Consider the following 20,821-nt stretch of genomic DNA (forward strand, 5'->3'; position numbering starts at 1 on the left):
GTGTGAGAGGCGGAGCGGTGCGAGGGGTGGAGAGCAGTGTAGAGAGGCGTGAGGGCAGGTGAGGGGCGGGGAGCGCCGTGAGACGCGGAGAGAGGTGTGAGGGGCGGTGAGAGAGGCGGGGAGCGGTGTGAGGGGCGGTGTGAGGGGCGGTGTGAGGGGTAGGGAGCGGCGTGCGGGGCGGCGTGAGGGCGGTGAGGGAGGCGGGGAGCGGCGTGAGGGGCGGCGTGAGGGGCGGGGAGCGCCGTGAGACGCGGAGAGAGGTGTGAGGGACGACGTGAGGGACGGTGAGAGACGCGGAGAGAGGTGTGAGGGGCGCTGAGAGAGGCGGGGAGCGGTGTGAGGGAGGTGTGAGGGGTAGGGAGGGGTAGGGAGCGGCGTGAGGGCGGTGAGGGAGGCGGGGAGCGGTGTGACGGGCGGGGACTTTTAAAAACGTTGCTAAAGCTTCAAAGAACTTGATTTAGTGAGGTAAATCCTTACCCTCTTCAATCAGTAGCATCTGCTTGCGACAAGTAAAACATTGTCATTCATATGCCCTCTTTTAAAAAAATCCATGACCTTAACAAACATTGACGTTTTGCACAACATATTAGAAACACAAAACCCGAAAGTAGATACAGCTAATCTGGAATTATTTACTGCATAAACTCCTCAACATTTTCATTTTCGATATTTAAAATTTGAGAAAAAAAAGAGAGAAGGAATTGTCGTTTAATGTTTAAATTATACGGTGGATGAAGAAATCTTCCTCACAAAAGTTGTCATTTTCTCGAAGCTGTCCGTGGCTGTAACATTCTCTGTCACCATTCTGGTACCCCCAGTCTCCAGAAGGATGCGTGGCCCTGCCCGTACTGCCGTGGGCTGGCTTGGGCTGATCTGCTGGCAGCTGCTGGAAGCGCAATGCATAATGTCAAAAAGATTTTCCTGGGTTGCTGTAAACATGTTCTGCTCTGCTGTGCAAAAGCATTTCATCGCAAAAATTTGCTCTTTCAAGGATTCTGAAAGCAAAACAAGAAAGAAGAAAGAAAATGTTAGTCTCATGATTTATTTGGAATTGTCTTATTGGATCTCAATGATTGAAAAAAAAAGGAGAGAGGGAATGTAAAAATAGGATGTGATTAAGTGGAATCTGAAGAAGGGGGAAATGAAGTAAAAAAAATGGAAGAGAAAATAGACTAAGAAACCAGTTGGTAGTTATAGCACACCACCTTATGAGTGACTACTGTTGGCTTGGATCTTTAAAGCAGAAAAAATGAAAGGACATGCAGTCTAAACTAGATCTCTCTGATATTTAATTCTGTATGTACGAAGCAGGAAATAGTTTTGAAATGCAGCAATTTCCTCCCTAGAAAAGCAACTTACTTTGCAAATATTAAAGTCAATAGTGCTGCATGTCTCTGCCCATAAGCATTTAGCCTGAAGGATGATGGCAATTTTGATTGGGGAAATAAATTCTTTCAGGTAAAATGATCTGCAGGAGAGAGAACAAAAGAACCCTACTCAGCAGTACTTGGCCAATAGTAAGGGGTTTTGATATTCATGTTACTCTGCCTCAGCAGAGAAATACTGATTTTTTCAGTTTGTTTACCTGAGCTGTTTGTTACTGCACAGATTGGAGAGGTGAAGTTTCATTACTTACCACATAAAGCAGTCATGGAGTACAGCTTTGGTGTGCTGCCTAAAGCATTAGTAATAAGGTTTACTGCCATTGTACATCTGTTCTAGGAATTCTTGGGACAGGCATGGGAACTTGGTTTACATAAGAAATTGTAAGTTCATATTGACTTCTTACCGTATTAAATATGGTAAATAATACCATTTCTTCTTTTCTTTTTTTCCATTCTCTTTACTTCATTTTCTTTGTTACTTGACATATCTTTAAACCAGAGGCTTTTGTGAATTGAAACCATATTTTTATATATAAAAATATTTTTACTTTTGAAGCACCTTATTCTTGACAGGCAGCCCTTGGCACTACCTCAACAATGCCACTGTGCTGGCTTAGATTTGTAAACCTGATTTTATGTAATGAATTCATTTATTTAGACCTTTTTTTCTCTTTTCATTTGGACTTTTTACCTTTTGGAAATTATTAGACTGGTTTGTCTGGGTGAGAAGAATCATCAAGAGAATAATCCTTCTGTGGCCATGGGATTGTGCAGTTGAAATCTCTTGCTTTTCCTGCCATTCTCAGTCCCATTGCCCCATCACATAAATGCCAAAACTTCAAAGATGTTCATCTGATGCTGGAGATAGATTTATTTTAATGATAGGAATTTAGGAATGACTAAATTAAAAATTATTTATATTGTAATGGAAAGCCTGGGGACAGACACAGAATTTTAACTGTGATAAAGAGACAATAGTAATTTAATTTTTCCTGGGTGGTGCTCTCAGCATTCTGCAACTCTTCCTGTTTCCTGGAAATTTCTCTTTTATAATCCATGTTCTACAGGCAAGTTATTAGCTGACTGCAGAGTTTGAAAAGTCACTTGGCAGGAACAGAAATCACTAAGCTCCCAAGCAGACTGTCTGTTCTAATCCAGCTAACAGCTATTAGCATAATTATACACCAGTGTCCTGGGGTGACAACCAGACGGACACCACATCCAAAACAAGCAGTTAGCATGCAGACACATGGAATACCTTCCTCATGTGTCATATTTTAAATCACATCTCTCTGTTGTTAAGATCTACTGCTCATGTCTCTGCACTATTTTCCCTTCTCTGTCTTATTTCCAGTGTTGCTTGTTTTCACATGTCAGAATTACTAAATTGTGGCTACTGATACTGGTTCTATATCTGGCAACTGAATGGTGAAATACTACTGCTGCTTTCTTAAACTCAGTGAAAGGTAGGCAATACCTTTTTCAGGTGAGTCAATATAGGTGGTTTTAGATGCTCTAGGAGCCCAATGGAGACTACAAATATTCTGGGGCAAGTATATAGCCTTTTTTTTGGTGTGTTTGGGTATTTCTGGGTTTGGGTTGGTTTTTTTTGTTTTGTTTTAGGTTTTTTCGGGGGGGGGGTTGGTTTTTTTTTTGGGGTTTTTTTGGGTTTTTTTTGTTGTTGTTGTTATGGGGGGGTTTTTTGTTTGTTTGTTTATCATGCTTTAATTTCCCCCACCCTTGGTTTTATTTTCTGTTTTATAGTAGTTCAGCACAAAGTTAATAATGTTAGGGAGATCATTTGTGTTAAGTGTCTAGAGCAAGGAGAAGTGAAGGCAGACATGTTTTCAGTGGGGTTTGTATTGATATAATTGTTCACTAGTGCATATAGTATGTATTTGATAAAATCTGGATGATAAGTCTGGCTTCTGTAAAACTTGCCTGTTTCTTGTAGGAAATCTGACGAGTTCAGGTCTTGGTTCTGATCTGGATGCTGGTTGTTTCTCAGACTACAGGAGAAAAAGAAGTCTCCAGGCTGGAAGGTGCTGGAAGGTAAAGGGCAACATCATCAAGCAGAGGAACCTTACTGGCTAATTTTAATTATAGATTTTTTTTTCTTTTCCCCACAGAAGGACTAAAAAGAAATACCTTTGTCATCACATGTTTTATCCACCTAAGTGCCCATGTTTAAAAAGTATTACTGGGCAGTGGAATAAGTGAGTGAATTCTAAAGAATTAGGTTGCAACCTTTGGAATTTCATCTTGATGGGGATCAGTTTCTTCTCAGAGTGTGATTGCTTTTTGCCAATGAATAGGCAGGTAGTTAATTTCAGAATCTTTCTGACTTTGAGAGCTAGCTGAAAATTAGCACATTACGTATCCTGCTTCTTGTCTTATTCTTTTACACACGATTCATATAACGTTGGACAGAGCAGAAGGTGACGTTTCATACAACAGAACATGTAGGTATGTATAATGGTGTTTATGATGTCTGGGGTGCCCTGAAGCAGGAAGGAGATGCAGTGCCTGCTATCATTGGCCTGCTCTAGGACTAGAGCTGGTCAGTGAACCAGCTGACCCTGACAAGCTGAGCCAGCCCTTTGGTGTCTGCAGAAACGCTACTGCTGCACTCTCCCCAGGGGACACCTCCTGTGTTTCACACAGCACTGTCAATTTCTGCTGGTGTGACAATGAGTGTACTATGGCTGCACACTGAATCTTCAGTAGCATGGCTCATACAAACAATTAAGACAACAGTTATCCCTTGTTTGTGGAATGTAGTTAAAAAATAAGAGTGAAATTGAAAAATAAAATTGAGGAACTAATCACATTAAGACAAGCTCTGCAGGAGGATTGAGGACAAGTATCAGAACAGGAATACTTACTGGAGTTTTAAAAGGAGAATACCACAGTTTCTTCAGAGATATCATCACACATACCTGCCCAGTCCATTGTTGAACATGTGTTATACTGAGCTTTTGGTTCTCTTTCTATGTTCATAGTATTTCTTTGTTCAAACCATATGAAAACTTAATTCAACTCCTACACATTATTTAAAGATTCAGGGTCTGCTGACACAGAATGAGGGCAGCCAAGTTAATGTGGACAACTGGAATGTTGCTTGTATTCCTTTCAAACACAGCCCAGACTCAGCACGGCAGTGTTCCCTGGGCAGGTATGCTAGTAAAAGGCAAAAATGGAAAGTTCTTTCTCCTGTATTTTGCCTATAAAGTGGGTATAAAAGAATGCAACTGGTGTGGCAGCAGAACAACCAGCAAGGCCAGGACAGCTGCCTGTCCAGCCACCCACAGGCCACAGGGCACCATCCAGCCATGGGAAGAAACAAGCTCAACCTTCCTTTTTGTCTAGTTCTGATGTAATTACCAACTCTGCTCTGAAATAAAATTCCATTAACCAAGCCAAATAAATATTACATATTTTGTTTGATGGCGTAAAAACCTTAATAAGAGCAAAAAAGAAAACACAGTATTTTTTGAAAATGCGTACAATTCAATACAAAATATTTAGAATCTCTAATAAAGTAGCGATGTCTTTGGATAACAGAACTCATGAATATCACTTGTGAGCAAATGAAGAACCTTTTTGCCGACTTCTGCCTTCCAGGCAGACGGTCACTTCCCCCCCTCCATGGCAGTGTTTGGAGAGGTTTCCAAGTGGGGCAGCCAGCTCTGAGTTCTTCCCTGACCTCTGCCTGATGGCCACAAATGAATCCCTGCACTCTGTGATGGGCAATGACCAACCTTCAGCACGCCTCAGTGACAGCTTTCCCCTTGTGCCTTGTAGCTACAAAGTCGTGTTTGCCTTGTTTTTCAAAAAGTTTATTCATGTTTGTGTTACCTTTTGTGAGTGGTAGTCTTTGATACAGTAACTCAAACGCAGAATGTATGCTTGAGTACTGTCCTTGGCTGAGATGTATTCTCTTCAATCTATTTACTGTGATAGGAAAACTCATTAGCCTTTTCCCAGTGTTCTCCCATCCTTCTTCAGGATACTGGAAACCCTGAAAATCCAAGGAAAATGCAGTGATGTGGAGCAATAAGGGTGGTTACAGACAGGTTAGAGGTAACAGACTGTACAGCACAGGAGAGTTTGTGATTTAGTTACTTAAAATAATCAAACATATTTATTGGAAAGAAATCCAAGCAGACTGTAGTCAGAATGAAGACCATAATTTCTAGGACAGCAAGGTGACCTCAATTTCCATGAGAGAGCAAGGGGAGGGGTAGAGAAGTGATGGAAAGAAAACAGCCTGCAGTTCTGAAGTATCTTGGATTACCAATACCAAAAGTAAAATCACAAGTCTGAGGAATCTTGGTAGGAAGGTGCTGGATTTAGCTCTTTGGGCCACCAGCCTGACACATTCAGGACATTTCCACTGGAGAGAGCTGGGAAAATGTCCCAGATGTTTTGATATGTTTAACCTGCTTAAGAACATGCATTTAGAATTAATTTTCATGGTATTTCTTTCTGATTATCACACAGAGAAAATAATAAGAAAAAAATGAACAGGGAACAGCTTTCCATGGATGAGACTTCCATATTTATTGTTATTCCATGTGCATAGAAAATGGCAGTGAAGTTCCTTATGAAATAGGCAGGGAATGGGAGAAATGTAGATATACTGGACTAGACTTGTGCTTCAAAATTACGCCATTCATTTTTTAAAATTTGGGGTCTTTTCCTCTTAGAATTCACAACACTTTCTTGGTTTTGGGTTTGTTTTTTTGTGCATGATGTTTCAAATTCCTTTTCCAATGACACACTGCATTACAAATGGATGGCACTTGAGACCAATGTGGCATTTCCATATTTACACCAACAAAGAAATTTACATGACGCAGTAGCATACAATCCTGACATTCAGTAATAGCAATAAAACAAGGGCAGCCATTGGATTTTTTCTGTACAAACTATCAGAACAAGACTTTTATTCACATTTAAAAAATCAGCTTTAATTTGCTCTGACCTACACGCTTTCCAAATTCATCATACTCAATTCTCAAACCTTTCATCACATCGCCCACACCCTCACCAGACTACAGGAGCTACAAGTAATGATACCTAACACCTAAGCAGAGCAAAACCATCCCTGCCAGCTTTTTCTCCTGACAATTCCTCACTCAAAAAACCCCCAAAAAACCAAAAACAAACAAACAAAAAAACAACCCCAAAAGCAAAACCAAGCCCCCCTGCAAAAAAAAAAAAAACCAAAAAACAACAACCCATCCTTTTTCCTTCTTTTCTTTCACTTTCATATTTCTTAACCAAAACAACACGGGGCCATTCCAGTCCTTCTCAAGCCAGACAAGAAGCACGCTGGGTTTTTCTCTCTGGTGCTACACCCAGGAGTCAGGAGAGCCTGGGTACTGTTCTGCTCGGTAAGAAGATCGTCTGGTGGAATAAAAGTCTACATAATTGGTGGTTGATTTCAGTCCATACTGTGTTGTGTAATCTGAAGTAGCAGGAAAGTGAACTCGATCGTCAAAGTAAGGGTCCTCGTAGCTGTGTGGGGACTGCAGGTACAACCGATAGGCATCGTAGTTTTTCCTGGTGCTATCTTCTTGGCTGTAGTACAATTGCTGATGCTGCTGGTCAAATGATATCAAAATGAACTTTCAAAAATATAATTAGCAGAGAAAATACTTTAGTATTTTCTAATACTAGAAAAGTGCAAGTGCAACTCTATCCATGACAGTAATGCAGGTTTCAAACCTTCATGAAATGCACCCAGGGAAATGGAGGAAATGCCCCTGAGTTTGCTGTCTCCTCCTACATCACTCAAAGCGAGTAACTCCCAAAGTGCACAATTTTAGAGCTCAAGCACAATAAGTACAGAACCTGGCCATACCTACCAAAACCAGCCCAAAGCCAGCTCAAATCACTGTAAGAAGGTGCTGAAACACGTGACTCGTATGGAAGCAGCCAGGCTGCAGCAGCCCTGAGGCGCTGCCAGCTCAGGGCACTGTGCCCAGGCCCCAGGCTTGCCCCTCCTGCTGAGCCGGGGCAGCAGCGCTACCTGAACACGCCTCTGGGCTCACCTGCAGCCGCCGGTTCTGTTCTCTCGCTGGTGAGGAGTAGGAGCTGATGTAAATTGGTGAAGCTTTGCTAGAACCTGGGAGAAAAAAGTTTAATGCAACTTCAGTCTTTATTCATTCAGCTGCAAGTCTATTGGTTTTTATCTTGCCTTTTATGTAGCACCCACACTATTAAATCTGCAGATTTCAGTACCTGCTAATGATACAGTGTAATATTAGAATGATGGCAAATGCCCCTCAGCAGCAGTTACAGCAAAGACAGGAGGCTTATGTTGCTGTTTCTCATTTTACAGACTGAAAATCTTTAAAGCAAGGAGTTTCCTTCTCTTTAGTTACTGTTATCTATTGTTTTGCTACTTGTGTGACATAGTAAGAAGGAAAAGAGAGATCAGAGAAAATATGAAATCTTGATATAATTTAGTAATATAATAACATAAAACTGCATATTAAAATTTATAACATAATGTACATAATAACACATTTCTCTGTACTAGTATTTTAAATAAAAATAAGAACTCCAACCACCCCTCACCTCCCAGTGAAGGGATCTGTGTTTACTCTGGTACTGGGCAGTTTTACAGAGAACAGCAGACTGGTGACACCCTGCCCTGTGCCACCGCCAGGGAATACAAAGAACAGAAAGGGAAAGCAGAAGCTGGCAGCAACCAGCCCGCTAATGCAGTTGTCTGTGTGTGACTGTGAACTCTTCCCACGAGGAAGATGCTCAGCTGGTCTCTTACCAGTGTAGATGTCTTTATGTGCAATGACATCGCCCTGGCTGCTGTAATACTGCATAGAAGGGTGCGTCCTGTCGTACTCGGAGCGAGGCTCTCTGATTCCCAACAAAGCCGGGGACGAGGACGTGCTGCCAACTGATGGGAAAGAGAGGTTCTCAAGATTGACAACAAAAGCCTTTTGCACAGCCAGCCTTCCTCACCACTCCCTGCTCCAAGTGTTCACAGCCAGGGGGTGGGTAAGGACAGAACAGCCGGAGCTATTCCTGGGTGAACACCCTAGAGCTGCCAGCAAGGTACCAGAGACTGCGAGGGGCAGTCACTGAGGTGCTCACAGGCAGACAGGGGATTTTGTGACACTCACAGCCCAGGTATGGCACCTTACCATGCCCAGGACATCACCTGTGTGGAGGCAGAAGATGATCCTCTGCTAATGGTGATGGTTTATCTAAGTTACACTTAAACACAATACTTAAGGCCACGCTGTCACTTGCCCAACCTACCTGGCCTCAGTGACCTCTGTATACACAGGTAAGTCCTGGGCACGGTGTGCTCTGGGAGGCCAATGGCCATGGGGAGATCCCAGAAAGGGATCACTGTGTTCCTCAATAAGCAGCTGAATCTCAACTGCCATTGTAAGAAGTTTGTCCTAAATCCTCCCTGGATTTAGCACACATCCCTTGGGCTTTGTTGGCTCAGAAAGACTCCAGCAATGGGAGTAAAATAGGTAAAAACAATTTCTATAAAATTTGCTTCAAAATATTAGTTCAATGATAATCGTCTTCCACTGATGTGTCCGTTACATCATAGCTCAGAATTCTGTGTTATTATGGATAATTTAATTGCTGGTATTTTTCTGGCACATTCATGGCTAAATATGCCATGTTGTTAAAAGTCTGACACGGGTCAACATAATAATGTTGTTTTAATGGTGAAGTGACTGAAACGAGAACAACTGTTCCAGGCCAAGCGTATCTGCTCCAACAGGCATCTGCTGTGCTCAGCACGATGCTGCACAGCCCCTCTGGGGATGTGGGCCTTTCACCAGCTTCCACTGACTCCCTTGGGCTTGGCTGTGCTCTAGAGCAGAAAAGCAGACACTTCCTATTAGGAATTTTTACTAAACCCTCTTTCAAATACAACATCCTCTGAATATTAAATTAGAGCTGCTCATCTATTTCCTACTTGTCATTCAAAGAACTGGAGTAACACAATTGTTCTGCTGGTGTGTCCTGGGAGAGAAAGCGCCGAGATAGAAATTTGACAGTTGGTGTCAGAATATCCTTTTACACTTGGGTAGAATCCAGTCATTCCCTGAGTGTAAGCTGTACTTGCTTCCTTGGTGGGTGAGAGGAACTCTGGCACAAACACAACAACAGGTTTACTTCTTGTAGGAAAACAAATCCCTGGTGGAGTCCTTGTTTTTCAAGTCAACCATGTCATAAAGGAATGTGTGGGGGTTGCTACTTTTATGTAAAGAAGTAATTAAACAAGAGTGTTGTAGGAACTGGTCACCAATCTTAGCAGTCACAGTAGCTAGGTATTTCTCAGTGTTAACAGAGATCTGCTCTAGATAGTCTCTAGAAGAGTAAATTGGGTAAAATAAAATGCCATACAAAAACAAAATAGAAGGCTTCAGGTAGGTTTTGTATCAGCTGTCTTGAAGATCTAAATCCTAGCACTGAACACATTGAAGGAACAAAGGTGAGAAATAAACAAGGAGGAGTCAGAAAAGTAAGGTTTGGGGTTTGGTTGCTCATTCTTATGGAACATGACACAGCTGGGAATGAAAATGAGCTCCTCACTGTGGGTGTGTTGCTGTTTATGCTGCGAGGTCCCCATGTTCCATGAGGCCACTTCCCTATCCCCACACAGCACAGGAGGAGTGGCTTTGAACGGGGCAATGGTTGGTACCAACGTCCAGCTCTATTCATTGAGGATTCCACTTTGCAGGAACAGTTCAGGGAGCACTCAGAGCATGTGAAGTACTTTGCTCAAACACCAAACAGCAACAGCCTGACCTCTGTGTTTTAAATGGAATTAGTACAAAATAGAGAGGTGTTTGAGTTAAAAACATGGGACAGCAAGTCCCCTTCCTGACTGACCTGACTGCATGACAGGTGACATCTGCTGATTGGCTGTGGATAGAGAAGGATGGGATTTGAATCTCTCTCGTTCCAGTGTTGATACTGGTGTAATAAAGTGACTTTGATTCCATCCATCCTATGGAGTGGCAAAAAGAAAAACACATCAGAATAAATTGCAAGTTATAAGTAAATGAGGAGTTTTTGCGGCACCGTTTTCCAGTGTAAGCTAATTTTACAATTTACCTTTTTGTAAATGCTCCGGAGGTCGCGGTACTGCCACAGCGTGTTGAGTACCTGGGCCGCCGCCTTGACAACCTTCAGCGAGGACCTGAGGAGGTGAAGAATATGGCAGTGTTAGAAAGCCACTGAATTCCGCTTCAAAAGAACAGTGTTCCTGAGCTTTGTAACAGCCTGAACCTGCTGCTGTGGGGCAAACCAGGCTCTGCACCACCAGCGTGAGCACAGCCAAGCAGCAGCCTCACCACGAGATGCGGCTCCTGCTGCCCCATCCACCAGCCACAGGGGTCTCCTGTTGCTGCTGACCCACCACACGCTCACAGGTTTAATTTCCACTAGACAACCACGGTGCCTGCACAGAACTTGTCTCTTGGCCTCCCTGGAGCCCTGATAGAGTGGGCAGGACCAGCTCCCCTCAGCCAGCACTTGCTTGGCAATGCTGTTCGAGGGCATTCCCCTGGCCACGTTCTCTTCCCACTGACCAAAGGGCTGCACTCGGTGCATTTCATAGCTGCTGGGATACATCCTGACAAAGGTGCCCACAGAGTCTGACTTGGAAAAGCTCCAAATATTTTCCTAATCTTGTAGGTGTTGAAGAGGTGACTGGCTAACTCATTGAACGTGAACAGGTCCCATGACCATGGTTACTGTGAGCAGCTGTAGAAGCCTCCAGAAGGCTGAGACAGAGAGCACTGCCCAAGACAGCGGTACCGGTGCCTCCTCCCTCCCAGTGAGACTCCAGCTGACAGCTCCTCAGACCCAGACTGCAAAGGCAGATCTTTTTGCACTCAAAAAAGCAGTTCCCACATTCTTAAGCATTTTAAATGGACACAAACAGCTCAGGTATGATCTTTGCTGCCTACTTGCCTGTCACCTCTTCCCTTTGTTATGTTGACCAGCTTCTCTATCCCACCAGTGTCGGCAAGGGCCTTGGCATTCTCCATGTTCTTGCTGGTGACCTCGTGCAGGGCGCAGCAGATGGCAGCCACCGTCTCGTCCGACAGGATGCTCGGCCCGTTGCCTCCTGGCAGCCGATTGACCAGGTCCCGCATCGCATATTTACCTGCAAACACACACCACAGAACCAGGTCAAAACCACACGTCCGTCCTTCATCATTGCAGGACTCAGCATAAAACTGCAGCTGAAGGCAGTGAGAAGCAGCACAGTACCAAAACCTGCAAAGAATTCACATTTTACACAGAGCCAAGGGAGACCACATGACAATTTTTGAATTTTTTTTTCCTTTTAGCTTAAATGTATGACAAGCTAATTTTGCACTAAAAAAGGAACAATTTTAAATGGTAATTATTTGGAGAAAGAAGAATTGTTAAAGAGAAAATATTAGGCCACTTATGATTGACAGTGCAATGCACATTGCTGGGCTTCGTCTATGGGAGGATTAAAGAAATCCTTACAGTAACTGGAAATTCTTTGTTCTGGATGTTCTGTTCAGCTTGTTTGCTACCTGTCAGCTCTCAGCTCTGTCAGGCTCCAGCTGCTGACTGATGCCAGAGATAAGCTGCACACAAGGGACAGTAACTAAGATAAGGTCAAGGTTTCTTCCTGTTTGGGCTGTACTGTTAATTGAATGATTAATTGATTTTATAGTAGACATGTATTTGCACGTAACAGTGAATAATGAAGAAGCTTTGCACAAAGTCATTTGGTATCTATTTGCATAATATGCCTGAAAGGAAAAAAGGAAACAAAAAGGAATCAAAAAGGAATTCTACAGGCAAAAGGACACTCAGTGGGAAATTATCCCCACAACGGTGTCTGCAGCAATACCCTGCCATTGCAAGCCCTTTAGCAAGCTCAGCCACATGCTGCACGTTCCAACATATATTGTGATTTGCTGGAGTCCTCACCTCTCATTTTCTTCTTCAATGGACTCTGAGAGCCCATTGTTCCTTTCCTATACCAGCAGAGAAGCTCTTAAAGATGATTTCTAGCATGGGGTAGTGCAGAACTTGCTTCACATCTGGCAATGTTTTATCCAATGGTCTGTTTCAGAGTGTCTGAGGCCAGAAATTCTCTCAGAGGTACAGCTTTGACAGGGAGAGGGAGCAGGTGGAAGACCATTCCTGAGCTGAAAAGTTTTGCCAGGAATGGAACAAACATCCTAACAAGAGAATATCACCTGAATCTGACCTGCACAGGGCTGGTGCTATGGAATAGGATTCTCTCTTTACACATTTCTCATGTGTAACATTTGCACTGCAGGAAAACACACTCTGAATGTCCCAGATCAGAAGCTTCAGAAACAGATAACCAAGTTCTGTCCACCTGTATTTCTCTTTTTGAGAATAATGATCCTCCTATCTCTATAAACAGTTGTTATACGCTTGACCCCACAATTCTAGACACAGAAAATGCTTTTGTATCAAAAATGAGACTTTTTATATCACATCATTTGTTAACAGGGTTCACTAAAGCCACAGCAGCCTGAGGCTGAAGCATGTTCAACACTAACAGACTGAGAAAATTCAGGGCAGGAAAGGCAGGAAAGCTGACTGTCATTTTGTTGGGTTTTTTAATGCTAGATAAAAAAGGCACAGATGAATGCTTAAGGGGTTAAATATTAGAACTGAAAAGACAGTAAGTTTTTCTAGCGAGCACCTCTGTTGATGACTTAGTTCAGCAAAGACACAGATGATGCTCTATATCTGTGTTTTGCTGGGGAAGATTTCTTCCCTCTCTTCCTGTTCAGGATTGTTAAAAAAGCATGGCTGTCATGGCAGCAGAGCCGTTGCATCCCCCAGGAACACAGGGGAGACCTGCACCCCCCAAGCAGGTGAGCACTGAGCTCCAAGGAAGCAGGGCTGTGTTTCCATCCCCCTTGGCACTGATGGTTTTCTGTCTGGTTTGGCTGGCTCCCATCCCAAGCTGACTCCCACCCATGAAAGGTAGCCAGCAGCACACTAATGTGGCAATATTGCTCTGGAAAGCTGCTGCTGTCAGGACGACTCATTTACGTGACACAACTGATGTGACACAGAAACATCAAGTGTGCTGGTCCCATTAGTGCAATCTGACTGTGGATTTCCCACCCAAGGCCTGACATCCTGGTGCTGTTGATAAATATGGTCCACAGGAAAGGGTGTTTTTAGGAAAATGTTTTACTCAAACTACTCTCTCTGCCACTGTAAACCTGAATGAGGGAGATAATACTCATCAGGCAGTACAATCTAAGCTTTTTAGCAGAGAGGAATGCCACAAAACCAGCATAGTAGTCTACAGACTCCCAGTAAAGCCCTATCAGTTGGGTTCTTGCAAAGTTCAGAGTATTTCCACAGTTACAAGGAGTTGGATTCTTACAACTGGATGCTCTTTTCTGGCTCTCTTGGGGCCGGTCTGTACGTACCAATGAGCTCCTTGTTCCGGACGTCTAAGGCCATGTTCCTTAAGGCAGTTGCCACAGATGACACCACTCTGTCGTTGTCCATCCTCAGCAGCTCCACGAGGATGGGCAGCCCCTTCTCCTTCCTCACGGCAGCGCGGATGTAGGCTGCGAACTGACACAGAACCTCGGTTACCCACCAGCCCTCCACAGCCCTGACACTGAGACAGCCCCGGGCTGGACTGGGACTCTCAAGCATGTTTGGTCATTTCCAATGAAAGAGGACATGTTTGATGTGTGCTTTTTCTGTGATTACAAAGAGCTGGCTCTTTGCCTTTTTTCACTCATTCCTCTTACAAAGAGAGAAAGTATCTGAATAGATGATGATTATTGAAAAGGGAGCAAGGGGGTTGGGTTTTGCTTGTATTTTTTTTTTTTAATACCAATTACATAATGGTCAAACTGAAAAAGGCTTAGCTGGCTTGCTGCAAGCAAAGGAAGAAATTAATGCTTGCTGTGTTTTTTAATTTCTCCATAACAAATACATGACACAATATAGTGTTCTCATGTGCTGCTTTTGTAGCACATTATGTATGCAATGGACAGAATGTATAGAAATAAATAATGGAATATGGAAATAAGGTAAATTTATTTGTCCTGGTCTTATTTCAACAGCACCTCCCTACCAGAATTCACAGCTAGAAGAAGCCAGAAAATTGTTTTGTTCTGATAAGATCAAAAGATTAAGCTGGAAGAAGCTTTTTCTGTTTATTTAAAATAAAGGCCAGCTTCCATATGGCTCTTGTTGCCCCTGCTCTTGCCAAGGCTTTTCACTGTGGAAACATGACTGCAGCACATGAGCACTAATGCACAGACAAGAGGGGAATGCTCAGATGCACACGAGGAAATGGCATGTCCCCCCAAACAGATTCCAGGGTCTTACGAGAAAAAGCAGTTGGACTACAAAGAGGAGGAGGAACGGAATTCCCATACCTTCCAATTGCCTGCAGAAAGGTTCTGGAGTGATCCTGCAGAGCCCTCCAGAGTGGCTGGGTTGGAGCTCTCTGCCAGGAGTGTCAGGTATGGTTTCACCACCGATGGGTGCCAGAGCATCTCCACCCCTTTAGGAGACTTGGAAAATCCTGGGATAGGGCCAACTCCATCCCACTGAGAAAGGAATGCAGATTTGTAACTGGACAAATCCTCTGTATTTTCATCCAATGTAGGGTTGTTTTTGTCAAGCTGTGTCCTCCCCCACTATGAGCCAAACCCATCTGAGGTATTTGCAGTACATTGAAAATACAAACCTGATCCTCCTGGGAAGTTTTTTTTTTCTTCTTCTTTTTCTTCCCCCAGCAGCTTGGCTCTGAGTCTTTGCTGGGTGACTCTTTTCCCAACAAGTCATCCAGTTCATTGATTCCCAGCAGCCGTGCCTGAGGTACCTCCAGTTCCAAACGATAGGAAAGGTTCCTCAAGGTGCACACACAATTCTCCACTGTCTGAACCAAACCAGAGAGACACCACGTCACCAGCTCTTCCTCACACAGACACAAACCAAATCAAACCAGTTCAGTAGAGAAGAAAAGGCACTGGGAGCACAAGTGCTAAACTCTGATGCTGAGCCTTGGGCTGTGTTGTGGCTGCTTCTTTGGGAAAATGCAATCTCTCTCAAATCTGACAGTATTTATAAGAGTGGTCTCTGCTATAGTGGCTTATTCTTTAGTATTCTGAAAATGAAAGGCATAAGAGCTTATTACTGTTTCATTAAGGAACAGATACAGTAGCACTGAAAGCAAGAGGTGACCCTGTGCACACAGCTGAGTTTGGCTGTGCCTCAGTAACCTGGGTCTGGGAGTGAGGCCAGTTGAGCTGAGGACATCACCATGCTCTGCTGAGCTATACAAAGCCCCAAGATCAGACACACAGTTTAGCACTAAAGTATCTGTAGATGAGACATGCACACACCTTGCTATCATAATCTGAGGTGTTCACACAGGTGTGGATCACATAGAGCAGTGAATCCACCAGTCCTTCGCAGGACCTCATCTGCTTTCGCGCCTCTTCCCCAGCGGAGCTCAGGTTCCTGAAAGTTGGAATGACAAAGGAGCACGGTGTATGTAAGGACTTACAGATAATCACTTATTAGACAGTCTGCAGAAGGTTTTTATGCAGTTGATTAGTAATTGGTTAGCAACTCTTAGTGACTAACTTGGTAATTTTCATATTTTTCTATTAGGAAAAAAGGACAATTGGAAAAGCTGTCTACATGATGGAACTCTGTAATTTATCAACTAAAACAATTCCTTTTGTCTTTAAAATTACAATACAAGAAAGACCTGCTGGATAACATGATTACTCTTTAAAAGGGAGTATTCTAGAAGAGCAAATACCTCAGGCATCCTGTTGTATTGCGCAGAACGAGGGAAGTCTGAAATTTAATTTTATGATCGTCATCAAAGGAGGAGCTGTTCCATCCCGAGTGGGGCACTATCACAGTGTTTGTCAGTGTGGACAGAGCATCTCTAATGATTGTCATCTTCACGGCATCACACGAAGACAAGTTCCAGAGAACCCCTTAGAAGACATTTCCAGAGCAGAAAAGTCAGCAGACCCTTGGCAAACAAACATGAAGCAACACTGACAACTTAAAAGACATTACTTTAAATATGTGATGTGATTCTAGAGCAGGCAGAACGTGGAGAGCCAGCATCCAAAAAGGAGGAAAGCAAGGTGAACAAAGTGACCAGTGCAGGAGGGCATGGCTTTGGTTTGGTTTTTTGCCAATGATAAGGTTTGCCCTGACATTCCTGCTACCTCACACCACATACCAGGGATATCAGGTACTAAGGAGCAGAGCTGAACATACAAGAAAGGATATAAAAATCCTACGGAAACTTTCTTCCTGGAAACAACAGCAACTAGTCCAGAGCATGTCCAATCCACCCATTAGCTGCATGGAACTGCTATCCATCTTTTATCCTCGGGCAGAGATCCCTAGTCCCCTGCCAGGGAAAGTCTCCATACATGACATTCAGATACAGAAGTATGAAACCTGACATAAATTACCAGTAGAACTGTATATACAAATAACATGCTCAACATAGCATTGAATCTTCTTTTTCATCATGAAACACTGCTTAAATAATTTTTCTGAAGAAGTCATCCTTGGTCATAATTCAGATTAAATGCCATACACATTTACATAGTTTGGATCCATCTTATGAATTCTGCAAGATCTTATTTAAAGCTGTTGTCAAGAAAAGATAAAAAAAGCCTGTAATAAAACGAATGTTCAGAATCAATAAAGAAATACCTGCTGTGTGTGCAGGAGACTCATATGAGGGAAAATCCATCCTAAGTGGAGCTTTAGTGCAACTACCTCAGCATTCACTTCTCCCAATGACTCTACACTCTGTGCTATTTTAACTGATCAAGATAAGTGTCCAGAAGAGTATCTTGCATTACAGCTCTCTGCTAATTTCCCTTCCAAGCTTACCTGTCACCAGCTCTTTGACCTCGCCATCGACTGACTTCCTCAGCAGCCGCAGAAGGGCAGGTATCCCTCCCACGTTCTTCATGGCTATTTTGTTCTCATCAGTGGACTTTCCGTAAACGAGGTTCCTCAATGCACCACAGGCATTCTTCTGAACCTCCAGGACTCTGTGATCCAGGAGATCCACCAGGTGCTTGATACCTCCTAGCCTACAGACCTGGAAAGTGGAATGTCAGGACCATCAGCACCCACTGATCTCACCCACCTCACTCTACAGATGTAAAAGGCTTTTGTTTTTATGAGAACAGTACTTCCCATTCTACTTCCAGAAGAAGCAGCTGCTGAACCTTATTGACTTGATTGCTACATGGGACTGAACCTCTCCCTCCACCCCACTGCAAAGGCTGAGGGTCTTTTTCAGACACTTGCTGTGTTCAGAGATCGTTATTGCATCAATTTTGTTTCCAGTTTTAAAAGTAATTTCCTATACACCAGAATATGTTTTTAGGGAATATTGGAAATAAGAGCTGATTATCACTGTGATCGTCACCAGATCATCAAAACTACCACCTCTTCATCTCCCAGCAACAGTGAATTATGTGGGCTATCGTCTTACAAAAGTTGCACCAACATTTTATTAACATAAATAAAATTTATACTGAAAATAACATCTAGCACACACACATAGATCATGCAAACGAAAAGGCAAATTCCCTCAAATTAACAGGTCACATCTGCTTTGCAAAAACAGCAGATCTTCGAATGCAAAGTTTCAAGAGATTTCAATAATAATCTGAATGTTCACCCAGATGTATTCTGCCCCCACATCACAGTGGCATAAACAGTTTCCTCCATGTTTCTCTAGGATTGGGCTCCTTTCCTTTGCCTGGCAGCTCACTCATTCCCTAGGATGCCTTAAAACACCTTGATAAAAACCAGTGAAAGCACTCCAGAGCTCCTGGTTGTTCTTGTCTCCAGTCACCAACAGGTTACACATAGCCAGGCTCTGGCAAATCTACTTTAGAGTTCTGCTGGATGACAACTTTAAGGTAAAAGATTTCCATAGAATTTCCATGCAGCTCTTATGACAGGAAGAATCTCAGTGTGCATAATTACAACCCCCAGGCACTTCAGTATTAGCATCCACCTGGTAGGCACAGGAACACAGGAGGGTCACAAATACGGTGTCATGATGAAGAAAAAGGGAAGAGGCAAGAGGCCTAGTTTTCCTGGTACCGCTGCCCTGGAAGAGCAGCCCCAGCAGCACCTACCTCTGTTTTCACTTTGTTATCCCCAAAGCAGAGGTGCTGCAGATAGGCAGCTGCGTTGGCCTGCACCGACGGGAACTGGTGCTGGAGCATGTGGATGACCTCCGGCAGCTCCGGATCTCGCCACGCAAACTCCCTTCAGTGGACAGCACACAGAGAGAAGGCATTACTCACAAAGGATGGGGGTTTACCAAGTACGAGTACTGCAGCATCTTAATGGCTTTCCAACAATGTGCTTTTTTCTGGAGCAAGAGGGCTAGAAGGAAACCCAGGTATAATGGGATAGCAGTGGGTCACATCACCTTTTAGTTTTCCAACTGGAAAAGGAACACTATATCCATGTGCTTCAGTTGGCTTATGGACCACACAAATACAAATAATCACTAAAGTAACATCAACTCAAACATTTCAACCTATAAAAAATCTCTCAAAATCTCCCACCATGTCCCCAGGACAGTCCTGGAGGCACAGCTCAGCCCAGCTCCTCCAGGATGAGCTGGTTTCTCAGTGAACCAGCAATCCAAGGAGGGACTGAAATTCCTACTAATTCCAAATCCACACTGAATATGCACATAAGTCCTTCCAAGCTGTGCACGGCCAGGGCTTTGATACTCCCAGGTGAAATACAAGGTTTTAGCGCAGTGTCCAGAGTAAATGACAGTGACGATACTACGCTTGTCAGAGGCTCACACTGTGCACAGATATCTGCAACATCAAACCAATAACTATTGCAGAAATACGTGTGTTCACTTTCAAAACGGCACATTTATAAATAGTTTTAATACTTATTTTGTTTTGAAATCTAAGCAAGCTGTTCATAAAAAATTCATTCAAATAAATTAGGTCTGTACTTTTGAATTTTCAAGCCCAAATTCCCATTCATAGAAAAAGAAAACTCACTACAGTGTTAGAGGTTACTAAAAAATATTTTCAATAATCCAGTCAAATCTCATCAAAGTTGCGTTCCCTGTAATAATTTCTCCATAAAAAGAAACATGAAAGAAAAATGCAATAATAAAACGTGGAACAGCTGTTTCTCCTCAGCGCAAGAAGCAGCCCGTGTTTGCTGTTTCGGCAATAAAGGCGGAGATGTGCTTACACGAGCCGGGCTGACTGGGAAGGACTTGCCTGGGGTCCTTGTGGATGCTGTCGATGGAGGGCGAGCGCGTGGTGCCGCCGTCGGGGTGCAGGCGGCCGTAGCCGGGCTCGGGCAGCCGGAAGGGCACCGCCCGCAGCGGCTCCGCCAGCGTGGCCGCCGTGGGCAGCCCGTAGGTGTTTCTTTGGTATGTGAGGGTGCTACGCTGGCTGGAGGATCGCTGCAGGTTACCCATGCCTAGGATAAAACAGTGTCAAGAACAACCAGGTAACAATGCCTGCTGAAGAGAAGGGGCGACCCCTACTTAACAGTGCAAGCAAAAAAACCATCAGTCTTGAAAATGTGTACTGTGCTCCACGTTGCAAGTTGATGCCAGATTGCATGGAGCAATTTCTCAGTGTCCCATGGAAATGGAGAGGTTAGTTACAGAATGAAAGGTTTGGTGGGATCAGACTCGTGCCTCAGCTTCCCTCAACAAATATTTAAAGTAGGAAATGCATCCCATGCCAACAAGCAGAAATCTGGGTGCAAAATGTTTTCAAAGTTCATATCAATTCTCCAACTGTACCAAAAAAAAAAAAGTAAACAAAAATTCATATTATTTATATGATAGTTTGCTTTTCCTAACTACACGTATACTTCCCCTGACAAAAGGTAACATGTGGATCATTGCAAAGATGAAACTGAGAAGTTCAGGAACAAGAACGTGTGTCTTGCAGTTTGAACAGAGCTGTTGTGGTGGCTCTTGTTCTTCCAAGGAAAGTGGTATTAAGTGGACAAGTAAACAAAGAATTCCAGTTTCTAGTTATATTTTTTCATTGCCACATCCTGACAAACTCCATTTATTCTAGGTTGTGGAAAGCAGGAGAATTGCAAAAGCTGGTTGCTCCTTCAGCACTATTCTCTTAGTATTGCAGTTACATTAGCAAACATTAAAAAGGCATTTTCAAGTGTGTGAAAACATGGCATATGAATCGGACAGTTCTCTATAAATACTTCTGGAGAGTTACTTAACTAAATCACTCTAATATTTTAAGAGTTTTTGGAAACCACTATACAGATTATTAATCAACCTTAAAGAACAAACTGCATTGCAACATGCATTACATTTCTCTCTACAGAAA

The 20,821-nt window shown here is 43.3% G+C and overlaps 1 protein-coding gene across 12 annotated transcripts in view; it reads right to left on the bottom strand.

The window, feature by feature from the left end:
• Window positions 1-5,923: 5,923 nt before the first annotated feature.
• The window catches only part of PKP4 (plakophilin 4), a 54,817-nt gene continuing 39,919 nt past the window's right edge, over window positions 5,924-20,821 (bottom strand). For 9 of the 12 annotated variants that reach the window (XM_039698593.1, XM_039698592.1, XM_039698591.1 and 6 more), the window contains 14 exons: window positions 19,730-19,934; window positions 18,605-18,737; window positions 17,337-17,550; window positions 16,231-16,414; window positions 15,806-15,923; window positions 15,148-15,339; window positions 14,834-15,007; window positions 13,865-14,015; window positions 11,367-11,562; window positions 10,506-10,590; window positions 10,281-10,398; window positions 8,182-8,313; window positions 7,445-7,518; window positions 5,924-6,994 (listed from right to left, as the gene is read on the bottom strand). In XM_039698593.1, coding sequence (XP_039554527.1) covers window positions 6,743-6,994; window positions 7,445-7,518; window positions 8,182-8,313; window positions 10,281-10,398; window positions 10,506-10,590; window positions 11,367-11,562; window positions 13,865-14,015; window positions 14,834-15,007; window positions 15,148-15,339; window positions 15,806-15,923; window positions 16,231-16,414; window positions 17,337-17,550; window positions 18,605-18,737; window positions 19,730-19,934 — 2,228 coding nt within the window. In that variant the 3' untranslated portion in view covers window positions 5,924-6,742. The remainder of the gene's footprint in view (window positions 6,995-7,444; window positions 7,519-8,181; window positions 8,314-10,280; window positions 10,399-10,505; window positions 10,591-11,366; window positions 11,563-13,864; window positions 14,016-14,833; window positions 15,008-15,147; window positions 15,340-15,805; window positions 15,924-16,230; window positions 16,415-17,336; window positions 17,551-18,604; window positions 18,738-19,729; window positions 19,935-20,821) is intronic. The other 3 variants (XM_039698600.1, XM_039698598.1, XM_039698589.1) reach the window with 1 other exon arrangement.

Source organism: Passer montanus, unplaced genomic scaffold (assembly GCF_014805655.1).
Source record: "Passer montanus isolate IOZ18808 unplaced genomic scaffold, ASM1480565v1 scaffold128, whole genome shotgun sequence".
Classification (NCBI taxonomy): Eukaryota; Metazoa; Chordata; class Aves; order Passeriformes; family Passeridae; genus Passer; species Passer montanus.